Here is a 25,071-nt window from a genome sequence, read left to right on the forward strand (position 1 = left end):
CATTTCTCCCTCCTCTGCCTTCATCTCCAGGCGGAGGGACATTTCTTTTCTAGGTCTCACTTTCTGCATCTTCCGCCTGAGTTTTGCCTCGCAACATTGGACGTTTTCTCTTCTCTTTTTCCTGGTCCCCCTTTTTCCCGCCAACTGAATCTGTTTCCTTCCAAGCCTGAGCTTCTCTGTCAGGTTTGGCTTTCCTCCATTTTGTCTCCTGACTGAAATCCCCTCAGAGGTTTCTCCCTCCGTTTCTGCTTCTGCCGGACTCTCTCTTCCCTTCAGGAGTCCTCCTCCTCCCCACAGAAACCTTTTCTTTTTTTTTTTATAAAATTTTTTATTGCGTTTCTTTCCATAGGTTAACAGATTTGTTTACATAGCAACATGCAAGAAACATTTTTTATATATGAAGAAAAGTAAGAAAAAGAAAAAAAGTTAAGTAACTTTCACAACGTCCTTCAACAATTCGCTTTCTTTTTGGACCTCCTCACATCCTCTCAACATTGCATTCATTATTCTAGCCAGTTCAGCAATTTGTTATCTTGTTTCCCATCTTATTATACCTTTGAATTTATTATGTTACCAATTTCAGAAATTTGTAATTTAGTTTTAACACTCTTAATAAACATAATATTTTGTTTCTAATTTGTCTCATTTTTTTCCCCCATCAATACTTACTTTATCATTTACTTAAAATAAATTGCAGAAGCATAACGTTTCTTAATCGTGCGCAATCTTAACATTCAAACAACTTATAATGTTTTTGCAAATAGTCCTTAAATTTTTTCCAGTCCTCCTCCATTGTTTCTTCGCTCAGATCTCGAATTCTGCCAGTCATTTCTGCCAACTCCATGTAGTCCATCAGCTGCGTCTGCCAGTCCTCCAGTGTGGGTAAATCTGGTGTCTTCCAGAACTTTGCAATAAGGATCCTAGCTGCTGTGGTTGCATACATAAACAAGGTTCTGTCCTTCTTTGGCACCTTCCGGTCCACCATGCCCAGAAGAAAGGCCTCTGGTTTCTTAGAAAAGGTATATTTAAATACCTTTTTCAACTCATTATATATCATTTCCCAGAAGGCCTTTACTTTCGGGCAGGTCCACCAGAGGTGAAAGAATGTCCCTTCTGCCTCTTTGCATTTCCAACACTTATTATCAGAAAGATGATATATTTTAGCCAACTTGACTGGGGTCATGTACCACCGGTATACCATTTTCATAATGCATGTGGCCCTCAGGGGCTTGGCCAGATCAGGATTTGGCCCTCAGAACAAGAAAAAGGGATCCCACCCCAGGAGTCTGTCTGGAGATGTTGGAGATGCAAAGTGCTAGAAGCAGAAATGTGTCCTGAACGGGCTGGGAGGGAGAGCAACTCTTGAGGAGCCCAGGATGAGGACCCTCAAGAGAGACGAGTGTCCACACTTGGAACAAATGACTCACTTCTCCATCACTGTTCTGCTTCTATCCCTGGGCTGAAAACACCGAGAGGCAGGAGCCACCAGGCTCATTTGTCTGCCAAAAATCTCTTCCGTTGCCTCCACATTTGGCCTGCTCACTTTCCCACTAGGAGGGGAAGAGGATTTCTTCTCCTTACTTCTTCCTTTTTTTCTTACAGAAAGCTCAGAGTCTGGCGTGTGGTGGAGTCCAGCCCTGGTTCCTAGCAAGACTCATCCACACTTGCTCAGGGGACCTTTCCATTCTCCTGACAGCGGGTCAATTTTATAACAGAACAATGTATTTCCTTTGTAGAGTTTGCCAGCACCTCTAATTGAGACAGGCAGAACTTGGCCAAAGAAATGATGGATTCCTTCCTAAAGATGGATGAGCAAGACTCAGCTGACCCTGGAGCAGGAAGAGGCCATGGCATTGTCAATGGGAGCAGTGGGGGATTCTGGGAAGGCTCTGGGCAGAAGATCCTGGGAGAGGAGGACACCCTTCGCTCAGAGGCGCAGTTGAGGCAGTCCTGTCACCAGAGCCAGCAGTTCAGCTGGTTCCGTTACCAGGAGGCCGAAGGACCCCGAGAGGTTTGCAGCCGACTCCACCACCTTTGCCACCAGTGGCTGAAGCCAGAAAGGCACACGAAAGCTGAGATGCTAGACCTGGTGATCTTGGAGCAGTTCCTGGCTGTCCTTCCAGCGGAGATGGAGAGCTGGGTGAGGGAATGCGGAGCGGAGACCAGTTCCCAGGCAGTGGCCCTGGCCGAAGGTTTCCTCCTGAGTCAGGCAGAGGAGAGGAAGCAGGTGAGAGAGACTTTCCTCTGGATTCTCCCAAGGGGCTCCAAGGAGGGAGAAGATCCCTAAATCCCATCCCTTTTTTTTGTCCCAGCCATTCCTTTTCAAACCCATCTCCACATTCTCTAATTGCTCATCCTTTTCCCTTTTTTAACCATTCTCTACATTCTCTATTACAAATTCTTGTTGCTCTTTCAGGAAAAGGATCTGTTGGCAGAAACGGGACGAGATTCCTCTGAGGCAGAGAGGACTTTGTTGGACACCAGAGAGAGGCCGCTGGGTAAGGAGGAAGGAAGTTTTCTTCTTTTGATTCCATTCGGTTGATTCTGAAACTAATCTTTTGGGAGAAGCCACTTGGGGCCAAGAACCCAAAGGAGATGAGATATATTTGAACATAACTAAAATATGAAATGGGGACAAACTCCCAAATGCACCTCTGAGAGAAGCATCCTGCACTCCTGTCTCCCCACTTCCCTTTGTCTCTCGCAGGTGAAAGAAGGATGCCGGCAAGACCTCCTCCCCCATCTCTTCATCCTGGTGGAGAGGAAGCAGCGGCTGAGGAACCGGATCAGGTAGGGGGAAGGAGCCTTGGGGGGGGGAGGAAGGATGAGGGGTGAGGGTCAGAGGGCATTTCTGAGACAGAACAAATCTCTCCCCTTCACATTGCTTCTGTCAAAGCTGCCCTTAACAAAGGCTGAAAATGCCATTAATGAAGGGTTATGCTCTGAGGATAATGAGTTGCCAATTCACCTTAACTCTGAATGTCGTTAGTATTATTTCTTACAAATTGTCTTTAGGACATCTGGATAGTCTTTTCATTCCAGAACAACACACAGGGAGAGGAGAGAGGGATTCTTCCATTTGGCAAACTGGAATGCTTGCACAGACATATTGATCTGAATAAAACAACATGGAGTTCATTAAAATAAGCACCAATAATCAGAATGTGCAGCAGACCAATCCAATTAGAACAATCCAGGCAGGAAGCAAAAGAGCAACATGCAGGAAATGATTTTTATTCTGCCTAAGAGAAGGATATTTTTCTTTCAGAGCTCAGTTTCTTTTGAAGATGTTGCTGTTCGGTTCACGGTTGAGGAGTGGGAGTTGCTGGATCCTGCCCAGAGAGCTCTGCATAAGGAAGTCATGGAGGAGACTTGTAGGACCATGATCTCTCTGGGTAAAGTTCCCTCTTGGGTCATCATATCTGCTTTGTAATTCAGTAGATATTTCACCGTGACAAACCTCCCATATTTGGCTTTCTGATTGTTTTGAAACAATCAGTTGTTCCATATCCAGTTCTAAACTGTAGCTTCTGGCTTAGGAACAGCTTTCTTTCTTTCTTTCTTTCTTTCTTTCTTTCTTTCTTTCTTTCTTTCTTTCTTTCTTTCTTTCTTTCTTTCTTTCTTTCTTTCTCTCTCTCTCTCTCTCTCTCTCTCTCTCTCTCTCTCTCTCTCTCTTCTTTCTTTCTTTCTTTCTTTCTTTCTTTCATCCCTTCATACAGTTGTAAAGCTATGGACTTTTCTTCATCTACTGCTGACTCAGGTTTTTCCCCAACAGATTCTGTCCATTCTCTCATCTGCAGTCTCTCAAACCTCTCCAACCATTCTGCACATTTCGTCTCTTAGCTGTTGGTTATGACATATAAAAAATCAAAAGGCATTCATTGTTATTTTTGCTTTGATTTACTAATTATGATCTATTAGTTCTCCTCCCTTGACTGTCTCTGCTTCTCTGCACTTATAAATAGTTACCGTCAGTTTTCAGTCCGTTTCACATAGAAAAAACAAAGGGAGAAAGGATATTTATCAACAGTGTAGCTTTGAAGCTAAAGGCAAAGTTTAAGAACTATATATTCATTTTAATCTTTTGAAATCAGCAGAACTTAGTTTTGAGCTTTTTTGAGATATTTTCCAGACCCATTTAGAATTCTGTCATTACCCAGTAGTTTAATTCTCCCCTGCACCCTAGGTAATTGGTAGAGAATCCAATTCATATTCAAAAAGACTTCTGACCTTGCAGATGGAGTTGGTTTGATGATTGAGTCAAAGAAATTTCATCCCAAACAAGAACAAGCTTTTTGAATCTGAATTTCCCATAAATATTTCTTTCTTAGGCTCTGATTTGTTCCTCTCTTCATTGCAGTTGATGATGAATCAGAAATTAAGAACAAGGGACAACACAACAAAATCCACACAGTGGAGAAGCCATATCAAGATTTGGAGTGTGGGGAGAACTTCAGTCAGAGCTCCCATGCCACTTCCCATCAAAGAAATCCTATTGGGAAGAAACCCTATCCGTGTTTGGAGTGTGGAAAAAGCTTCAGTGACAGCAGCAATCTCGCTTCCCATCAAAGAATTCATACAGGGGAGAAACCATTTCAGTGCTTGTTATGTGGAAAGAGCTTCAATCACAGCTCACATCTCAAAGCCCATAAAAGAATTCATACGGGAGAGAAGCCATATCAGTGCTTGGAATGTGGGAAGAGCTTCAGTCAGAGCAGCCCTCTCACTTCTCATTTAAGAATTCATACAGGGGAGAAGCCATATCAATGTTTGGAGTGTGGAAAGAGTTTCAGTCGGAAGAATAGTCTTACTTCCCATCAAAGAACTCATACAGGAGAGAAACCATATCAGTGCTTGGAATGTGAGAAGTGCTTTACTACAAGAAGTGACTTTCATCAACATAAGAGAATTCACAGTGGGGAGAAACCATATCAGTGCTTGGAATGTGGGAAGAGCTTCAGTCAGAGGGCCAATCTTACGTCCCATCAAAGAATTCATACAGGGGAGAAACCATACCATTGTTTGGAATGTGGGAAGAGCTTCAGTCGCAGCTCTTATCTCACTTCCCATCGAATAATTCATAGATGGGAGAAACCATATCAGTGCTTGGAATGTGGAAAATTCTTCACTACAAGCAGATACTTCCGTCTACATCAGAGGATTCACAGTGGTGAAAAACCATATCAGTGCTTGGAATGTGGGAAGTTCTTCACTACAAGCAGATACTTCCATCGACATCGGAGTATTCACAGTGGAGAGAAACCATACCAGTGTGTGGAATGTGGAAAGAGCTTTTCCAGGAAGGACAGTCTCACTTCTCATCAAAGAATTCATACAGGGGAGAAGCCGTATCAGTGCTTGGAATGCACAAAGTGCTTTGCTGCAAGAAAAGAGTTATGGCGACATAAGAGAATTCACACTGGGGGAAACCATTTCAATGCCAAGAGTGCGGAAAGAGATTCACCTTCAAGCAAACTCACACTTCCCATCAAAGAATTCACACAGGGAGAAACCATATCAGTGCTTGGAATGTGGAAAGAGCTGGAAGGAAATCTCACTTCCCATGAAAGAACTCACAGCGGGGGAAATCCTGGAATTATAGAATAGTAGCTTTGGGAGGAATCTTGAGGGTCATCTAGTTTGACCAACTGCAATGCATCTTCTTGATGTTTAGTCAGAATCTCCTTTCTTGTTCTGTTCTTGTGGGGTCACATGGTTCTTCACCTCCTTTTCAATCATGAGAATAACTGAGTATTAGGTTAGGCTCCCCAAGGCCACCCAGTGAGCTTCATGGCCAAGGATGGATTTGAACCCAGGTCTCGAGGGGGGAAGTCGGATCCTGTAGGCCAGGGGTGGCCAACTTCCAAGAGACTGCGATCTACTCACAGATTTAAAAACTGGCAGTGATCTACCCCCATTTTTAGGGGTTCAGGTCAAAGCCCCATTTTTAGGGGGATTGGTTAGCTTTTTTGGGGGAGGGGGTACAACATTTTTACATTATTTTGGGGTCAAAGAGAAACAGTAGCTCACCGAAGGATGACATCGGGGCAGGGCAAGGTAGCGATCAACAACGATCTACCAAAACCTCGCGATCGCCCTGTTGGACATCCCTGCTCTAGGCAATATACTACACTGGCTCTCCCATGAGACTCTTAGAAATTGTTTGTGCATGTCTGGTGTTTGTATTTAAAGTTGTATACTCTAGCAAAGTAATTTATGTAATAAAAGTAAATCAACTAATATATTATAATAGATTTAAGGGGGAGGGGCTGTTGATTGGCTGAGAGTTTGGAAGTGTGTTTAAGTAAGTACAACTTAACAATCAGGCCTTTGGCCAATTAAATGTTATCCTTTTAAGTCTCTTTGTGGGAGGAGAATATTGGTATGTTTCATTTTTGTTTTTATTATGTACCGTTTTTTTCGCTCCATAAGGCGCACCTAGTTTTTAGAGGAGGAAAACACGAAAAAAATATTTTGAATCAAATGTTGTACTAAACTATTTAAAGCAGCAAAGCGGGCGGCTCCTGTCCGCTTTGCTGCTTTAAAGCGAGCCTCAGAGGAGGGAAGGAAGGGGAACCATGGCTTATCTAAGTCCAGTTAATAATGTTGAGCCTGAATTTCTATGCTTCTCAAAGCCCTTGACATATATACATTATAATGACAAGCTGAGATAGGCTTCCTGCAGAGGGGCAGGGGAGGAGAAGGGAGGGAGCCATCATAGCTCAATGGGGAGAGCATGGAGAAGATCCCAAGTCCAGTCCTTGAAAGCTTCTCTGGACAGGGCTGAGGGTGGGTCTCCTGAAAGCCTGGTGGGCCTCTGCCCATCTACGAAGCCAAAACTGAGCTCAATGGGCTCAGGGGTCCTGACTGGTACAGGGAAGGTCCCTCTGTTCCAGTTTAAATTAGCCCTTCATAACCATGAGGACTACAATCTTAGTTTGTTTTTAAAGGGAACAGCAGTAAACTCAGTGGCTTTGCATGCAGAACACCACACGTTCAATCCCCGGCTTCTCCAGGCCTGAAACTCTGGCAGACTGCTGCCAGTCAGTGTTGCCATTACTAAGCTAGATGGAGTAGTGGATCCAACTCCTTATAAGGCAGCTTCCTAGGTTCCCATTTATGCTACGGATCTGGGTGTGAGGCTTGCTGTCCCGTTTAGTGTGGCGAGGGTGGTTCTTTGCACATCTGGAAGACGACTGTGTCACCTCCGATCACCCTCTTGAAGGTGCTTTTTACAGCTCAGGGAAAAGGGCAGGCAGACACAGCATCTGTAGACTGTAGCATCCTGAATTAAGGGAAGGGGAATTTCCCTTGCAGCCAAAGGGTTGTTTGAGGCCACCACGAAAGAGCTGATCTTAAGCTTGAAACCAGGACTTGCTCTTTAACCATGCTGCTCCTCCAGCTGCCAATGCCATCCATGTGTGAATATCAAGCGTGGGTTGTGTCCAGGAACCTGGGAGGATTTCTTTCACGTGTGTGCATGTTTTCGTCTTTAAATAAACAGCCCATGCAAGTTTCCAGCTCTTATGGCCATTGAGATTAGCCTGGCCGTCTCAGTGGAAATCTGGGGAGGCTGAGGTGGACTTTCAGTGGTCAAAGTGTGGTTTTGTCTTCCTGCCCGGCATCTATTTCCTGCCCTCTTGCCCCCCCCCCGCACCCTGCTTCAAAGCAAGCCACGGAGGAGGGAAGGAAGCGCAGCCATGGATTCTCTGCTTGCAACTGCAGCAGATTCCCTCCGCTTTGAAGCAGGAAAGTGGGAGAGGAGCTGCTCCCCTCCCACTTTCCTGCTTCAAAGAGAGCCCGGGAGGAGAGAATCCGCTGCCGTCGCTAGCGGAGGATCCATGGTCCCCTTCCTTCCCTCCTCCATAGTTGCTTTGAAGCAGGAAAGTGGGAGAGGAGCTGCTTACAACCGCTTACACGCTTATGGGTGTAAGCGGCTCCCCTTCCACTTTGCCAGAAAATGGGGAATTGTGGTTACATCCTCAACAGAAGCTGAGTACTGTGCATTAGCAGAACTATGTAACAAAATGAAATATTATGTACAGATCCACAATGACTTAGGTGTGGAATGTAATTAGCCAGTACAAGAGGGGGAGGATAATCAAGCAGTAATCTCATTGGTGGGTTCTGAGCAGTCTAAAGGCAAAACAAAACATATTGAAATTAAGTATCAGAATGTAAAAGAAAATGTGAAAGAAAACCTGATAACGTTGAAGTATTGTGCAAGTAAGCAAAACACTGCAGACATTTTTTACAAAAGCTGTCACGTTTGAAAAACATGAAGAACTGGTCACAATGCTGGGAATTGTATTACATGATATGTGAATATGTTTGTATATGTTTCATAATCCTGTATCTGTTTCTGTTCAAATGAGAAGGGGTGTTAGGAATACATTCTTTAAAGAAGCAGATAAGGTTCCTTTAAGTTAAAAAGCATTCCAGAAGTTTCTTCAATGCGTGGGAGTGCCAGCTTAACTGGAGTCAGCTGGAGATGCAGTTGAAAGGAGAAGACAGGAGGGCCTGGCGTGCTCTGGTCCAGTCAGACACGACTAAACGACAACAAATGAGTTTGCAATTTGAGGCAGGAGGAGAGCACACATACGTTGATACTATGAATTTGCAGCATCAGGACTGTTTATCATAAGATTAAAAGTATACCATGCCAATGAAGGAGAAGAACTGTAAATAGTTTTGTAAATAGTAGCAACTGACATGTTTGTAGTAGCTGAAAATGTTTGCATAAAGTAATTCTTCACTGTGCATTTGAGTGTGTCTGCAGTTCTGTCGTCTGCCGCCAGGGAAACTCTGCTAGAGCTTTGGGAAGCAGTTATAGTCAGTAACCTCTAATACCCTGTTTGATCATAATATACATTTTGAAATTCCATACATAAATCTCTATGTGATGAAGCTCCCAGATTTTGATAGAGCTCAACAGCACACCTTCGGCCCCAGGGATTCAAATCCCCCCCACAGCACACTTTGCATGGATGTTTGTAAAGGCTGTTTGCTAAACACAATAAACCAAACGGACTCACTTTGCATGGAGGGCCATCTACTGATTTGTTGTGAATATGCTTCCTCCAGTTATGCCTTTTTAAACAAGGATCAGGCTGGTCTGAACTGCCCAGTCCTTTTTAAAATGTGGGCTTCAGAGTGGTTAGGGAAATGGAAGTAGCTTCTGGCAGATTTTTTTATTTTGGCTGTGTGTTTCTGGTTGACCCAAAAAGATGGCTGGCATAAGAGGTGGAGCAGATTTCATAGCTGGGCCAAACAAAATCCATCCCAGAAAATAGGTTTTTCAAATCTCAGGTTGCCATAAAGACGTCCCGGAATGCCTGACAACAAAGGCAATGAACCCTGAAGTAACACCCTCTGATCTAACTCCTCTCAGTTCTTCCTCTCACAAGCGTTAATGAGCATTTTTCAATAATTGGCAGCTTCATATCTTCCTGATGCTCTGATTCATCTCTCATTTCATTGCAGCTGGTGATAAATTGGAAATTGAGAGCAAAGGAGACCATGAAAAAATCTACATGAGGAAGCCATATGAATACAGTGGTGCCTCGCAAGACGAAAAGAATCCGTTCTGTGATTCTCTTCGTCTAGCGGTTTTCTCGTCTTGCGAAGCAAGCCCATTGACGGATTAGCGGATTAGCGCTATTAGCGGCTTTTAGCGGCTTTTAGCGGCTTATCTGCTGATCGGATCAGCTGATAAGCGGCTTAGCGGCTTAGAAAAGGGGGGGGAGGGGGAAAAAAGCAGGAACTCGCAAGACATTGTCGTCTTGCGAAGCAAGCCCATAGGAGATTCGTTTCGCGAAGCACCTCCAAAACGGAAAACTTTCGTCTAGCGAGTTTTCCGTCTTGCGAGGCATTCGTCTTGCGGGGCACCACTGTATTCAGAGAGTGGAGCGAACTTCACTCAGAGCTCCCATTCTACTTCTGATAAAAGAAATCCCTTTGGGATGAAACCACTTAAGTGCCTGGAATGTGGAAAGAGCTTCACCCACAAGGAAAGTCTCACTTCCCACCAAATAATTAATAAAGGGCAGAAACTATCCTTAGAATGCACGATGGGCTTTACTGCAAGAAGAGCGCTTCTGTGACATCAGAGAATTCACAATGGGGGAAAACCATTTCAATGCCAAGAGAGCAGAAAGAGCTTCACCTTGAAGCAAACACTCACTTCCCATCAAAGAATTCATATGACGGAGAAACCCTAATAGTGCTTGAAATGTGGAAAAAGCTTCACCTGGAATGAAAGTTTCACTTCCCATCAAATAACTTGCAGCCGGGAATGTAATAGAATTATAAGATTGTAGTATTGGAAGGGATGCTGAGGATCATCTAATCCAATCCCTGGCAATGTTGTGATGTAGTGCCTGGTCCTCAAGGTTGCCCAGTGATCTTCATGGCTGAAAAGGGAAGCCAGATTTAAAATTATGAGGCGTACTATCTCTGCTGGCTAAAGGAATGGATAACATTGAAAAGTACAGATATTTTAGACCTGGAAGGTCACGATAATAGATTTGGAATAGATTTGGATTGCATGCATATTTATGATATGAGAAGACCAAAGACATTTTATTTATAAAATCTAATAAAAAATACTTATAAAAAAGAGAATGGATTTTAATACTACTACTAAGGTAAAGGTAAAGAACCCCATGGCAGTTAAGTCAGTTGACTATGGGGTTGTGGCGCTCATCTCGCTTTCAGGCTGAGGGAGCCGGCGTTTGTCCACAGATAGCCAGGATGACTAAACTGCTTCTGGCACAATGGAACACCGAGGCGGAAACCAGAGTGCACGGAAATGCCATTTACCTTCCCACCACAGCGGTACCTATTTATCTACTTGCACTGGCGTGCTTTCAAACTGCTAGGTTGGCAGGAGCTGGGACAGAGTGAAGGGAGCTCACCCCATTGCAGGGATTTGAACCGCTGACCTTCTGATCAGCAAGTGCAAGATGCTCAGTGGTTTAGACCACAGCGCCACCCGCCACCTACTACTACTGTCAGGGGTTCAGGAGCAGAGGCAAGGGCAAGGGAGGAAACAGAGAGCGAGGGGGAGGAGGCAGAAGAAAAGATGAGTGATGACGACGACCCGAGATCTCCTAGTCTTTCCAGTGAATCAGAGGATTCACAGAAAGGAGCACCAGTGGCCAGGGCAAGGGGGGAGTCTAGGGGGGCACCCCAGGAAGATAGAGCCAGAGGGGACTCAGGGGAGAGCAGTTGGAAATCGGGACCAGCGTCACCGCCAGAGAGCAGGGAAGAGGAAGGGGGCCAGGGATCAAGCGCTGGCAGCTCACAACAGGGGGGAGGGCACGAGTCAGGAGTGGCCACACCTCCATCGGGGAGCGAAGAAACGGTCAGACGGAAAGTGGAAGGTTGGGCGCGCGCGCCAAGTTCAAATGCACAGGAAAGTGACACAGTAGGCAGCCAGGAAAGGGAGCCAGGTCCTAAAGCCCGGCGCAAGGAGACAGGGAGTTCCGGGGGGTCGGCGTCAGAAGAATCCCGGAAGGAAGAGACCCCGGGGGGCAGAGGGACCCAGAGGAGAGCAGTCAGGCGGAAAAGGTGGAGCAGGGCTAGGATATTAAGTTGGTGCACAAGGGGCGGAGACTCAGACGGAGCTTCGCCGATCTAGCCATTAGACGTAGAGTTGCACGCAGCAGCTTGGGAATGGAAACTGTAACTCAATAAAGACTTTTACTTAATGACTGCTGGCTAGCGTGATCCTCTGTGAGCTAGGATCTGGAAGCAGCTCTGACAAATACTAATAATAATTGTGTTGTTGTTGTTAAATTTATACCCCACCCATCTGGCTGGGTTTCCTGAGCCACTCTGGGAGCCTTAAAGGTAAAGGTAAAGGTACCCCTGCCCGTACGGGCCAGTCGTGTCCGACTCTAGGGTTGTGCGCCCATCTCACTTAAGAGGCCGGGGGCCAGCGCTCTCCGGAGACACTTCCAGGTCACGTGGCCAGCGTGACGAAGCTGCTTTGGCGAGCCAGCACCAGCGCAACACAGGGAAACGCCGTTTACCTTCCCGCCAGAGCAGTACCTATTCATCTACTTGCACTTGGACGTGCTTTCAAACTGCTAGGTGGGCAGGAGCTGGGACCGAAAGACGGGAGCTCACCCCGCCGCGGGGATTTGAACCGCCGACCATGCGATCGGCAAGCCCTAGGCGCTGAGGTTTTACCCACAGCGCCACCCGCGTCCCTTACAGTACATATACAGTACAGTACATATAAAAAATTATAAAACATCAAAAACTAAAAACTTCCTGATACAGGGCTGCCTTCAGATGTCTTCTAAAAGTTGTGTAGTTCTTTATCTCCTTGACATCTGGTGGGAGGGTGTTCCACAGGGCAGATGCCACTGCTGAGAAGGCCCTCTGCCTGGTTCCCTATAACCTCACTTCTCGCAGTGAGGGAAGCAGCAGAAGACCTTTGGAGCTGGACCTCAGTGTCTGGGCTGGACGATGGGGGTGGAGACGCTCCTTCAGATATACTGGGCCAAGATTGTTTAGGGCTTTAAAGGTCAGCACCAACATTTTGAATGGTGCTCGGGAACATACTGGGAGCCAATGAAGATCCTTTAGGACCAGAGTTATATGGTCCCGATGCCCACTCCCAGTCATCAGTCTAGCTGTAGAGCACATGGCAGTAGCCCAAGCAGGAGATAACTAGAGCATACACCTCTCTGGTGAGACAGTCTGCGGACAGGGAGGGTCTCAGCCTGTGTACCAGGTGGAGCTGGTAGACAGCTGCCCTGGACACGGTGTTGACCAGCATCATCCAGGTCTTGCCCTCAACGAGACTCTGGGAAGTTGTGTCTGCTTAAAATTTGACCAACTTCCAGCTAGTCAACATCTTTCTTAAATTGTTTTGCCCAGAATTGGACACAGTATTCCAGGTGTGGCCAAGTCATAATGGTGCAGTACTATGTCTTCCCTTGATCTGGACACTGGACTTCTGTGGACACTGCCTAGAATAGCATTCGCTTCTTCTCAGCTGCATCACACTGTGAACTCATGTGGAGCTTGGGGTCCACCAAGACCCCTCAATCTTTTTCACATGCACTACTAGTAAGGCAGGTGTCCCCCATCCTATATTTGTGCATCTGGTTCATGCCTATGGAAATTCATTTTGTCAGCTTGCCCCCAGTTCTCCAATCTGTAATGGTCATCCTGAATCCCGATTCTGTCTTCTGTGCCATTAGCTGCCCCTCCCAGTTTGTGCCTTCCCTCCCAGTTTGGTGTCATCTGCAAACTGGATGAGCATCCCCTCAACTCCTCCATCCAAGATCGACAGATGGAGCCACAACAGGCCCCGGACAGAGCCCTGCAGCCCCCCCCCCCCGGTCACAAATCCATGGCGTAACCTCATGGGGGGCACAGTCACCTCTCCTCATGAAGGATGTTTGGGGAGTTGGAAATGGTTCAGAAAAGGGCTGCCAAAATGATCAAGGCAGACTTGGCTATGAAGAAAGGTTGCAGCCTTTGGGGCTCTTTAGACTTCAGAGCAGGGGTTCCCAATCAGCTAATTACTGAGGCCCCCCCCCTCATTTTCAAAAGCCAAGCCTGGCCTAGAGAAAGTGGAAGGAGAGTTGCATCTCCTGACAGTGGAACTCAAAGACATCCAAGGAGTCGGGATGTTGGAAGATTCGGGACAGGTAAAATTAAACGCAAGGCAGAGTTCACCTGTGGAACTCCCCGGCACTGGACACCAGAGGGAGAGGGAGAGAGGGGGAGCTGGCTTGCCAAGGGTTAAAAGGGATTGAGCTGGATTCCTAGAAGGGAGAGAAAATAAAGGCGTTGGGGGGGTGGGGGGAGAAATTCCCGAGCCCAAGCCCCTCCCTCTCCGCCCTGCCTAAAAAGGAGGCGGGGCCTTTGTCTCTCTCTTCTGCACGTGCTGCATCCGTGGCGCCTCCGGGGAGCCGGTGAGTCTCTGCATTGGGGAGAAGAGGGGGGGTGTCCCTGGGATGCAGGGGGGGTCCAGTTGCTGCAAGGAAGCGCAGGGGGGGAGAGGGGGGGCTCTTGCGCCCCAGTCCTGCAGATGTTCTGATATTTGGGGTACCAAATGTGAGCCCCTTGAATTGGGCCAGGAAATGAACTGGCCACCAAAGCAGCTGTTTGAGAGGGGAATTAGATGTGTTCTCAAGGTGGTGGGGCTTCAGTGAGGAGCCCCCCCCCCCATGGACGCCCCCTGGAGCTCCTTGGAGAAAAGGGGGAGAGAGAAAGACCAGGAATCAAGAGAGGGGTCCTGCCCGCTGCATTTGGGCAGCTCCGCCTAGAGGGCCCTGCCATGGCCTCCTGGGGTCCAGAGTGTGGAGGACACTGGCTGGAAAGGGATCCTGCTAGTCACTGAGGCCACACAGTGAGTGTGCTGGATCCAGGAGAATCCCCAGACAAAGCTGGCTGGGGGGGGGGGGGCTAAGCTACAACACAGTATTATTATTATGGTTATGATTATCATTATCATTATTCATTACCCGCCCTTCACCGTAAGCCCCCACAGCAGTTGACAACATTAAGATGCTAATTAAAATTCAGTAATAAAACTCAATATTGCACTTGCTTCTTAGTGCTGTCCTTTGGTCCATCCCACATGAACTTTGGCCTCGCCCATTTCATCCTCAGGGGCTTGGCCAGATCAGGATCTGACCCTCATAACAGATAAAAAGGGATCCCACCCCAGGAGTCTGTCTGGAGGACGTTGGAGATGCAGAGTGCTAGAAAACGAGGCAGAAGCAGAAAAGGAGAGTGCCCTGAAATGGGGGTGGGAGGGAGAGCAACTCTTGAGGAGCCCCACTCTGGCCTAGTGCCCACATTACACTCGGAACAAAGGAATCATTGTTCTGACTTCATTCCTGGGCTGAAAACACTGAGAGGCAGGAGCCACCAGGCTGATTCATCTCACAGAAACCGCTTCCATTGCCTCCACTTTTGGCCTGGCAAGAGGATTTCTTCTTCTCCTTTCTTCTTCCTTTCCTTCTTCAAGAAAGCTCAGAGTCTGGCCTGTGGTGCAGTCCAGCCCTGGTTCCTAGCAAGACTCATCCACACTTGCTCAGGAGACCTTCTTCTTCTGACCGTGTACCAATTTCCTAAAAGCAATGTGTTTGCTTTGCAGTATTTAGCAGCACCTCTAAATCAGACAGACAGAACTTGGCCAAAGAAAAGATGGATTCCTTCCTAAAGATGGATGAGGAAGACTCAGATGGCTCTGGAGTAGGAAGAGGCCATGCTATGGAAACTGGGAGCAGTGCAGGATTCTGGGAAGGCTCTGGGCAGAAGATCCTGGTTGAGGAGGACACCTTCAGCTCAGAGGTGCAGAGCCAGCAGTTCAGGCAGTTCTGCTCCCAGGAGGCCGAAGGACCCCGTGAGGTTTGCAGCCAACTCTACCGCTTTGACCATCAATGGCTGAAGCCAGAAAGGCACACGAAAGCTGAGATGCTGGACCTGGTTATCTTGGAGCAGTTCCTGGCTGTCCTTCCAGCGGAGATGGAGAGCTGGGTGAGGGAATGCGGAGCAGAGACCAGTTCCCAGGCGGTGGCCCTGGCCGAAGGTTTCCTCCTGAGTCAGGCGGAGGAGAGGAAGCAGGTGAGAGAGACTTTCCTCTGGATGCTCCCAAGGGGCTTCAACAGGAAGGAGAAGATCCCTGAATCCCATCCTTTTTGGGGAATGACATTGGATACTGCTCAGGTTTTTGTCCCAGCCATTCCTTTTCTCACCCATCTCCACATTCTCTATTACAAATTCTTGTTGGTCTTTCAGGGAAAGGATCTGTTGGCAGAAACGGGACCAGATTCCTCTGAGGCAGAGAGGACGTTGCTGGACACCAGAGAGGGGCCGCTGGGTAAGGAGGAAGGAAGTTTTCTTCTTTTGATTCCATTCGGTTGATTCTGAAACTAATCTGTGGGTTCCGTCAGTGTTTTGGGGATGACACTTGGGCCAAGAGGCCAAAGGAGAGGAGATGTATTTCAGCATAACTAAATTATGAAATGGGGGCAAACTCCCAAATGCACCTCTGAGAGAAGCATCGTGCACTCCTGTCTCCCCACTTCCCTTTGTCTCTCGCAGGTGAAAGAAGGATGCCAGCAAGACCTCCTCCTCCATCTCTTCCTCCTGGTGGAGGGGAAGCAGCGGCTGAGGAACCGGATCAGGTAGGGGGAAGGAGCCTGGGGGGAAAGAGGCTGAGGGGGGGGGGGAGACAGGGCGTTTCTGGGGACAAATGAATCCCCTCTTGACTTCTGTCAAAGCTGCCCTTAACAAAGGCTGAAAATGCCATTAATGAAGGTTTGTGTGCTGAGGATAAAGAGTAACCCCTTCACCTTAACTCTGAATGTCGCTAGTATTATTCATTATAAATTGTCTTAGGGACATCTGGGGAGTCTTTCCATCCCAGAACAACACACAGGGAGAGGAGAGAGGGATTCTTCCCTTTGGCAAACTGGAATGCTTGCATAGACATATTGATCTGAATAAAACAAGGTGGAGTTCCACCCATTTTCACTAAGATTCCTACCCATCATTAAAATACACTATGAAAGAACTCCATTAAAGCATTAAAATAAGCATCAATAATCCAAATGTGCAGCAGACCAATCTAATTAAAACAATCCAGGCAGGAAGCAAAAGAGCAACTTGCAGGAAAAAATCTTTATGCTGCCTAAGAGAAGGATATTTTTCTTTCAGAGGTCAGTTTCTTTTGAAGATATAGCTGTTTGTTTCACGGCTGAGGAGTGGGCGTTGCTGGATCCTGCCCAGAGAGCTCTGCATAAGGAAGTCATGGAGGAGACTTGTAGGACCATGATCTCTCTGGGTAAAGTTCCCTCTGTTTTGGAATTCAATAGATATTTCTCTGGGAAAACCTGGGATTCTCACCCCCCAACAGCTCACCTTGCATGGAGGGCTGGGGACTGTTTTGTCTGTGGATATTGTTCCTCCGCTTCTGCCTTTTTGCACAAGGATCAGGATGTGGATAGGCTTTCTGAGTGTTTTGAACCTTTGAACCAATCAGTTGTTCCCTATCCAGTTCTAAACTGTAGTTTCTGGCTTCTTTCTTTCTTTCTTTCTTTCTTTCTTTCTTTCCTATTTACATTTGTAAATCTGTGGACTTTTCTTCATCTATTGCTGTCTCAGGTTTCCCCCCCAACAGATTCTGTCCATTCTCTAATCTGCAGTCTCTCTCAAACCTCTCAAGCCATTCTGCACATTTCATCTCTTAGCTGCTGGTTATGGCACATCAAAAATCAAAAGGCATTCCGTGTTATTTTTGCTATGATTTACTAATTATGATTTATTAGTTTTTCTCCCTTGACCATCTCCGCTTCTCTGCACTTATAAAAAGTTACCGTCAGTTTTCAGTCCGTTCTGCATAGGAAAAACAAAGGGAGAAAGGATATTTATCAACAGTGTAGCTTTGAAGTTAAAGGCAGAGTCTCAGAACTATATATTCATTTTAATCTTTTGAAATCACCAATAGTTAGTTTTGAGCTTTTTTGATCTATTTTCCAAACCCATTTAGAATTCTGTCATTACACAGCAATATAATTCTCCCCTGGACGCTAGGTAATTGGTAGACAGAGAATCCAATTCATATTCAAATAGAGTTCTGACCTTGCAGATGGAGTTGGTTCAATGATTGAGCCAAAGAAATTTCACCCCTGAAAAGAACAGGCTTTTTGAATCTGAATTGCCCATAAATATGTCAGTGAAGGTCAGTCAGGCAGTGAACTCTACAGTAAGACTTCCCATCTAACTCCCTTCAGTTCTTCCCTTATCACAAATGTTCATTTGCATTATTCAAAAACTGGGAACTCGTTTCTTTCTTGGGCTCTGATCTGTTCCTCTCTTCATTGCAGATGGTGATGAATTAGAAATTAAGAACAAGGGACAACACGACAAAATCCTCACAGTGGAGAAGCCACATCCAGATTTGGAACATGGAGAGAACTTCAGTCAGAGCTCCCATGCCACTTCCCATCAAATAAATCCTATTGGGAAGAAACCCTTTCAGTGTTTGGAATGTGGAAAGAGCTTCAATCACAGCTCACATCTCAAAGACCATCAAAGAATTCATTCCGGGGAGAAACCATATCAGTGCTGGAAGTGTGGGAAGTCTTTTTCTACAAGCAAATGCTTCCGTCGACATCAGAGGATTCACAGCGGGGAGAAACCCTTTCAGTGTTTGGAATGTGGGAAGAGCTTCTCCAGGAAGGAGAGTCTCACTTCCCATCAAAGAATTCATACAGGGGAGAAGCCGTATCAGTGCCTGGAATGTGAGAAGTTCTTTACTACAAGAAGTAACTTACATAAACACAAGAGAATTCACAGTGGGGAGAAACCATATCAGTGCTTGGAATGTGGAAAGAGCTTCAGTCAGAGGGCAAGTCTCATTTCTCATCAAACAATTCATAAAGGGGAGAAGCCATATAAGTGCTTGCAATGTGGAAAGAGCTTCGGTCGGAGGTCCTACCTCTCTTCCCATGAAAGAATTCATAGAGGGGAGAAACGATATAAGTGCTTGGAATGTGGGGAGTCTTTTCCTACAAGCAAATACTTCCGTCGACATCAGATTATTCACAGCAGAGAGAAACCATACCAGTGTGTGGAATGTGGGAAGAGCTTCTCCAGGTTGGACAATCTCACTTATCACCTCAGAATTCATACAGGGGAGAAACCATTTCAATGCCAAGAGTGTGGAAAGAGCTATAGATGGAGATCCGATTTCACTTCCCACCAAAGAATTCATACAGGGGAGAAGCCGTATCAGTGCTTGGAATGTGAGAAGTTCTTTACTACAAGAAGAGACTTGCACCAACATAAGAGAATTCACAGTGGGGAGAAACCATATCAGTGCTTAGAGTGTGGGAGGAGCTTCAGGCGGAACAACCATCTCACTTCCCATCAAATAATTCATACAGGGGAGAAACCATTTCAGTGTCTGGAATGTGGAAAGAGCTTCAGTCGGAGGTCATGCCTCACTTCCCATCAAAGAATTCACAGTGGGGAGAAACCATATCAGTGCTCGGAATGCAAGAAGAGGTTTACTAAAAGCACACACGTCCGTCGTCATCAGAAAATTCACACTGGGGAGAAACCATTTCAATGCCAAGAGTGTGGAAAGAGCTTCAGTCGCAGGTCTCATCTCACTTTCCACCAAAGAATTCATACAACGGAGAATCCCGAATAGTGCTTGGAATGTGGAAAGAGCTTCACCTGGAAGAAATATTTCACGTCCCATGAAGCATCTGGTGGGGCTGGGGCCATTTCATCCATCTCAAGGCCTCCACCTGCATTCTCAAAGCATCCCCACCCACCCAGTTTGCATGTGACTAGAGGTGGGCGTGACCTCACCTGCCCAGGTAACATAGAGCAGGACTGGTCAGCCACCTCTCTCTCTCTCTGACTACTTTCACCAAAGAAGCAACATCTGCTTAGCCTAAGATGCCCTCTTGGCTTGTATCCAAGAGAGGACAAAGGGACTGTCTCCTTATGGGATAGTTTCCAGGTGTACATTACTTTTCTAAGCTAAGTCTGCCTTCTGGGATCCAATTGTGAACAGAATGTGAGTGAGTAAACTCTTTATACTTTTACAGAAGACTGTGTTGTGTCTTATCTTTTATGAGGGACTAAAGGGGACATTACAAATGAAACTTATTCTAGAGGCTTTAGCGAGCCTGAGCAAACGCATCTGCTGTGAGTTTAAAAAGGGGAATGTTACTCTGCTAAATTGTGGAACTTGTTAACACAAGTTGGAAAGGCTATAAACAAACAATATATCCTCTCCTGCATCCCTGAACATTCCCACACTAACTACCGGCCGGTTGCTCATCTCCCTTTCCTGGGCACGGTTCTGGAGCGGGTGGTTGTGGGCCAGATCCAGGGGCTCTTGGAGGAAACTGATTTTCTACATCCATTTCAGTCAGGGTTTAGGTCCAGTTTTGGCACAGAAACTGCTTTGGTGGCCCTGAATGATGACTTCTCTCAAGAGAGAGAGACACAGGGGAACATGTCCCTGTTAATTCCCCTCAACCTCTCAGCCGCTTTTGATACAACTGACCATTGTCTCCTTCTGGATTGGCTGTCCGAACTGGTCCTACTTGGATGGTCATTCCCAGAGGGGGATCCTTGGCAAGTGCTTTTCAGACCTTGGCCTCTAGGAGTTTGCTGCTGTGCAGGAGGCGGTGATAGCCATCAACTAGGATGGCTTTCCAAGAGGATGAGACACATTCATGGAGGGGAGGGATATGGATGCCCCTTCTAGCCAGGCGGGAGGGACTCTGCCTTCCCAGCTGGAGCCAGTTATGCTTCTGAAGCTCTTTTGCTGGAATCCCCAGGAGGGGAGAAGAGGGCTCTTGTCTTGGGACCTCGCTTGTGGGTTTGCCATCATGGGCATCTGCTTGGCCACTGTGAGGACAGGAGGCGGGGCCTGTTGGGCCCGATCCAGCAGCTGCGGGACTCTTCCGATGTTCTCCTCAGATGTCAGGCACATTGGAGTTTAGTGTGGATTTGAAGCTCCTCCTCTCTTGCCTCAGGATAAATAGAAAGGAAGGAGGGGCGGGGTGGGGGGATGGAGAGAACCTCTCCCCGCTTCTCTCCTCATCCTAGAAGGTGTGCGGGAGGGGGAGAGTCCTAAATCGCAGGGCACTCAAAGGGACCCCCAGATGTGGGAGGTGACCCCTGAGGGCTGGAGCCCGGGGCTGGGCTGGCTCCCTCCGCCACCCGTCCACCTGGCGCACACATGCGCGCCCTCTGCCGAGGGGGCAGGACCGGCGGGCTTCTTTTCTGGCGGAGCCTCCGTCTCCCCACAAACCCGTTTTCAAGTGTCGGGGGGGCGCTCTTCCCGCATCCTCCCCCGGTTCCCTTTCCGTCCAGCCAGGCTCCGGGCGGCTCCATTGATGCTGCTGCCGCCGCCGCGCCCACCTCGAAGCTGGACCAGCTGCTCCGGCAGTAATGGATCCTTTTATTCATAGAGATATCTATGGAGCCCTGGCAGGGACCCACCTCGCCGCCCCCCAGCTGCGGCCCTGCCTGCTTCTCGGGGCGCGCCTCGCCCTCGCTAATCCTCCGGAGGGCGGCAGGAGGGAAGATGGGGAAGAGGGGAAAGGACGGAGGGCGAAAGAAAGGCGGGCGGGAGGAGCCTTCCTGGGAGGAAGAGACCGGCCGAGCCCCAGGGGACCCTGGCCTGAGTCCCCGCAGCGCCCCCCCCCCGCCAGCTGCATCACACTGTGAACTCATGTGGAGCTTGGGGTCCACCAAGACCCCTCAATCTTTTTCACATGCACTACTAGTAAGGCAGGTGTCCCCCATCCTGTATTTGTGCATCTGGTTCATGCCTATGGAAATTCATTTTGTCAGCTTGCCCCCAGTTCTCCAATCTGTAATGGTCATCCTGAATCCCGATTCTGTCTTCTGTGCCATTAGCTGCCCCTCCCAGTTTGTGCCTTCCCTCCCAGTTTGGTGTCATCTGCAAACTGGATGAGCATCCCCTCAACTCCTCCATCCAAGATCGACAGATGGAGCCGCAACAGGCCCCGGACAGAGCCCTGCAGCCCCCCCCCCGGTCACAAATCCATGGCGTAACCTCATGGGGGGCACAGTCACCTCTCCTCATGAAGGATGTTTGGGGAGTTGGAAATGGTTCAGAAAAGGGCTGCCAAAATGATCAAGGCAGACTTGGCTATGAAGCAGCCTTTGGGGCTCTTTAGACTTTAGAGCAGGGGTTCCCAATTCGCTAATTACTGAGCCCCCGCTAATTTTCAAAAGCCAAGCCTGGCCTAGAGAAAGTGGAGGGAGAGTTGCATCTCCTGACAGTGGAACTCAAAGACATCCAAGGAGTCGGGATGTTGGAAGATTCGGGACAGGTAAAATTAAACGCAAGGCAGAGTTCACCTGTGGAACTCCCCGGCACTGGACACCAGAGGGAGAGGGAGAGAGGGGGAGCTGGTTTGCCAAGGGTTAAAAGGGATTGAGCTGGATTCCTAGAGAGGAGAGGAAGTTGGGGGGGGGGAACAAAACTCCCGAGCCCAAGCCCCTCCCTCTCCGCCCTGCCAAAAAAGGAGGAGGGGCCTTTGTCTCTCTCTTCTGCACGTGCTGCATCCGTGGCGCCTCCGGGAAGCCGGTGAGTCTCTGCATTGGGGAGAAGAGGGGGGGGTGTCCCTGGGATGCAGGGGGGGGGTCCAGTTGCTGTAAGGAAGCGCAGGGGGAGAGAGGGGCTCTTGCGCCCCAGTCCTGCAGATGTTCTGATATTTGGGGTACCAAATGTGAGCCCCTTGAATTGGGCCAGGAAAGCTAGGTTGTGGGGCTTCAGTGAGGGGGGGGGGCTGGATGCCACCTGGAGCTCCTTGGAGAAAAGGGGGAGATGGAAATATAATGAATCAAGAGAGGGAGTCCGGCCACTTTTACATTTGGGCAGCTCCGCCTAGAGGGCCCTGCCATGGCCTCCTGGGGTCCAGAGCGTGGAGGCCCCTGGCTGGAAAGGGATCCTGCTAGTCACTGAGGCTGCCTGAGCCCCCAGTGAGTGTGTTGGATCCAGGAGAAGCCCCAGACATCGCTGGCTGGGGGGGGGGGCTAAGCTACAACACAGTATTTTTATTTCTATTCATTCCCCACTCTTCACCGTAAGCAACCAGAGCAGCTGATAACTTTAAAACACAATAATAACTTTGGGCTTGCACATTTGGCCCTCAGGGGCTTGGCCAGATCAGGATTTGGCCCTCAGAGCAGAGAAAAAGGGATCCCACCCCATCAGTCTGTCTGGAGATGTGGAGATGCAAAGTGCTGACTTCATTCCTGGGCTGAAAACACTGAGAGGCAGGAGCCACCAGGCTGATTCATCTCACAGAAACCGCTTCCATTGCCTCCACTTTTGGCATGGCAAGAGGATTTCTTCTTCTCCTTTCTTCTTCCTTTCCTTCTTAAATAAAGCTCAGAGTCTGGCCTGTGGTGCAGTCCAGCCCTGGTTCCTAGCAAGACTCATCCACACTTGCTCAGGAGACCTTCTTCTTCTGACCGTGTACCAATTTCCTAAAAGCAATGTGTTTGCTTTGCAGTATTTAGCAGCACCTCTAAATCAGACAGACAGAACTTGGTCAAAGAAAAGATGGATGAGGAAGACTCAGCTGGCCCTGGAACAGGAAGAGGCCATGCTATGGAAACTGGGAGCAGTGGGGGATTCTGGGAAAACTCCATACAGAAGATCCTGGGTGAGGAGGACACCCTCCGCTCAGAGGCGCAGAGCCAGCAGTTCAGGCAGTTCTGCTTCCAGGAGGCCAAAGGACCCCGTGAGGTTTGCCACCGGTTCTACCACCTTGACCATCAGTGGCTGAAGCCAGAAAGGCACACGAAAGCTGAGATGCTGGACCTGGTGATCTTGGAGCAGTTCCTGGCTGTCCTTCCAGCAGAGATGGAGAGCTGGGTGAGGGAATGCGGAGCAGAGACCAGTTCCCAGGCGGTGGCCCTGGCCGAAGGTTTCCTCCTGAGTCAGGCAGAGGAGAGGAAGCAGGTGAGAGAGACTTTCCTCTGGATGCTCCCAAGGGGCTCCAAACAGGAGGGAGAAGATCCCTAAATCCCATCCTTTTTTTGGAATGACTTTGGACACCCCTCAAGTTTTTGCACCAGGCATTCCTTTTCTCACCCATCTCCACATTCTCTATTACAAATTCTTGTTGGTCTTTCAGGGAAAGGATCTGTTGGCAGAAACGGGACCAGATTCCTCTGAGGCAGAGAGGACTTCGTTGGACACCAGAGAGGGGCCGCTGGGTAAGGAGGAAGGAAGTTTTCTTCTTTTGATTCCATTCGGTTGATTCTGAAACTAATCTGTGGGTTCCGTCAGTGTTTTGGGGATGACACTTGGGCCAAGAGGCCAAAGAAGATCAGATATATTTTAGCATAACTAAATTATGAAATGGGGGCAAACTCCCAAATGCACCTCTGAGAGAAGCATCCTGCACTCCTGTCTCCCCACTTCCCTTTGTCTCTCGCAGGTGAAAGAAGGATGCCGGCAAGACCTCCTCCTCCTCCATCTCTTCCTCCTGGTGGAGGGGAAGCAGCGGCTGAGGAACCGGATCAGGTAGGGGGAAGGAGCCTGGGGGGAAAGAGGCTGAGGGGGGGGGGAGACAGGGCGTTTCTGGGGACAAATGAATCCCCTCTTGACTTCTGTCAAAGCTGCCCTTAACAAAGGCTGAAAATGCCATTAATGAAGGTTTGTGTGCTGAGGATAAAGAGTAACCCCTTCACCTTAACTCTGAATGTCGCTAGTATTATTCATTATAAATTGTCTTTGGGACATCTGGGGAGTCTTTCCATCCCAGAACAACACACAGGGAGAGGAGAGAGGGATTCTTCCCTTTGGCAAACAGACGAATTGATCTGAATAAAAAAACGTGGAGTTCATTAAAATAAGCACCAATAATCAGAATGTGCGGCAGACCAATCCAATTAAAACAACCCAGGCAGGAAGCAAAAGAGCAACGTGCAGGAAATGATTTTCATGGTGCCTAAGAGAAGGATATTTTTCTTTCAGAGCTCAGTTTCTTTTGAAGATGTCGCTGTTTGTTTCACGGCTGAGGAGTGGGCGTTGCTGGATCCTGCCCAGAGAGCTCTGCATAAGGAAGTCATGGAGGAGACTTGTAGGACCATGATCTCTCTGGGTAAAGTTCCCTCTGTTTTGGAATTCAATAGATATTTCTCTGGGAAAACCTGGGATTCTCACCCCCCAACAGCTCACCTTGCATGGAGGGCTAGGGACTGTTTTGTCTGTGGATATTGTTCCTCCGCTTCTGCCTTTTTGCACAAGGATCAGGATGTGGAGAGGCTTTCTGAGTGTTTTGAACCTTTGAACCAATCAGTTGTTCCATATCCAGTTCTAAACTGTAGCTTCTGGCTTAGGAACAGCTTCTTTCTTTCTTTCTTTCTTTCTTTCTTTCTTTCTTTCTTTCTTTCTTTCTTTCTTCCTTCCTTCCCTATTTACATTTGTAAATCTGTGGACTTTTCTTCATCTATTGCTGTCTCAGGTTTCCCCCCCAACAGATTCTGTCCATTCTCTAATCTGCAGTCTCTCTCAAACCT

At 47.9% G+C, this 25,071-nt stretch overlaps 3 protein-coding genes across 17 annotated transcripts in view; 2 read left to right on the forward strand and 1 right to left on the reverse strand.

Annotated features, from left to right (window-relative positions):
- LOC308572642 (uncharacterized protein) overlaps nt 1-25,071 on the forward strand; it is a 200,854-nt gene that overhangs the window by 112,624 nt on the left and 63,159 nt on the right. The window contains exons 1-4 of one of the 6 annotated variants that reach the window (XM_081168860.1): nt 14,957-15,597; nt 15,772-15,853; nt 16,078-16,160; nt 24,527-24,653. In XM_081168860.1, coding sequence (XP_081024986.1) covers nt 15,178-15,597; nt 15,772-15,853; nt 16,078-16,160; nt 24,527-24,653 — 712 coding nt within the window. In that variant the 5' untranslated portion in view covers nt 14,957-15,177. Of the gene's footprint in view, nt 1-2,416; nt 2,499-14,956; nt 15,598-15,771; nt 15,854-16,077; nt 16,161-22,058; nt 22,104-22,887; nt 23,507-23,681; nt 23,764-23,987; nt 24,074-24,526; nt 24,654-25,071 lie in introns of those variants that run through there. The other 5 variants (XM_081168861.1, XM_081168858.1, XM_081168859.1 and 2 more) reach the window with 5 other exon arrangements.
- The window catches only part of LOC308572645 (uncharacterized protein), a 223,035-nt gene that overhangs the window by 99,136 nt on the left and 98,828 nt on the right, over nt 1-25,071 (reverse strand). The gene's annotated exons all lie outside the window — the stretch shown is intronic.
- LOC308572660 (uncharacterized protein) lies at nt 3,203-6,584 on the forward strand. Its single transcript, XM_081168929.1, has 2 exons — nt 3,203-3,395; nt 4,361-6,584. Exons 1-2 carry the CDS (start codon nt 3,218-3,220, stop codon nt 5,605-5,607), a joined length of 1,425 nt encoding a protein of 474 aa, XP_081025055.1. The 5' UTR covers nt 3,203-3,217; the 3' UTR covers nt 5,608-6,584.

This window comes from Podarcis bocagei (genome assembly GCF_964188305.1).
Source record: "Podarcis bocagei genome assembly, chromosome: 13".
Classification (NCBI taxonomy): Eukaryota; Metazoa; Chordata; class Lepidosauria; order Squamata; family Lacertidae; genus Podarcis; species Podarcis bocagei.

What these genes read in the sequence shown, in the direction of transcription:
- LOC308572660 (XM_081168929.1), top strand. Translation starts at nt 3,218, where the DNA reads ATGCAGGAAATGATTTTTATTCTGCCTAAGAGAAGGATATTTTTCTTT. An exon ending in TAGGACCATGATCTCTCTGG is followed by an intron (nt 3,396 to 4,360) that starts GTAAAGTTCCCT and finishes TCTTCATTGCAG; the next exon opens with TTGATGATGAATCAGAAATT.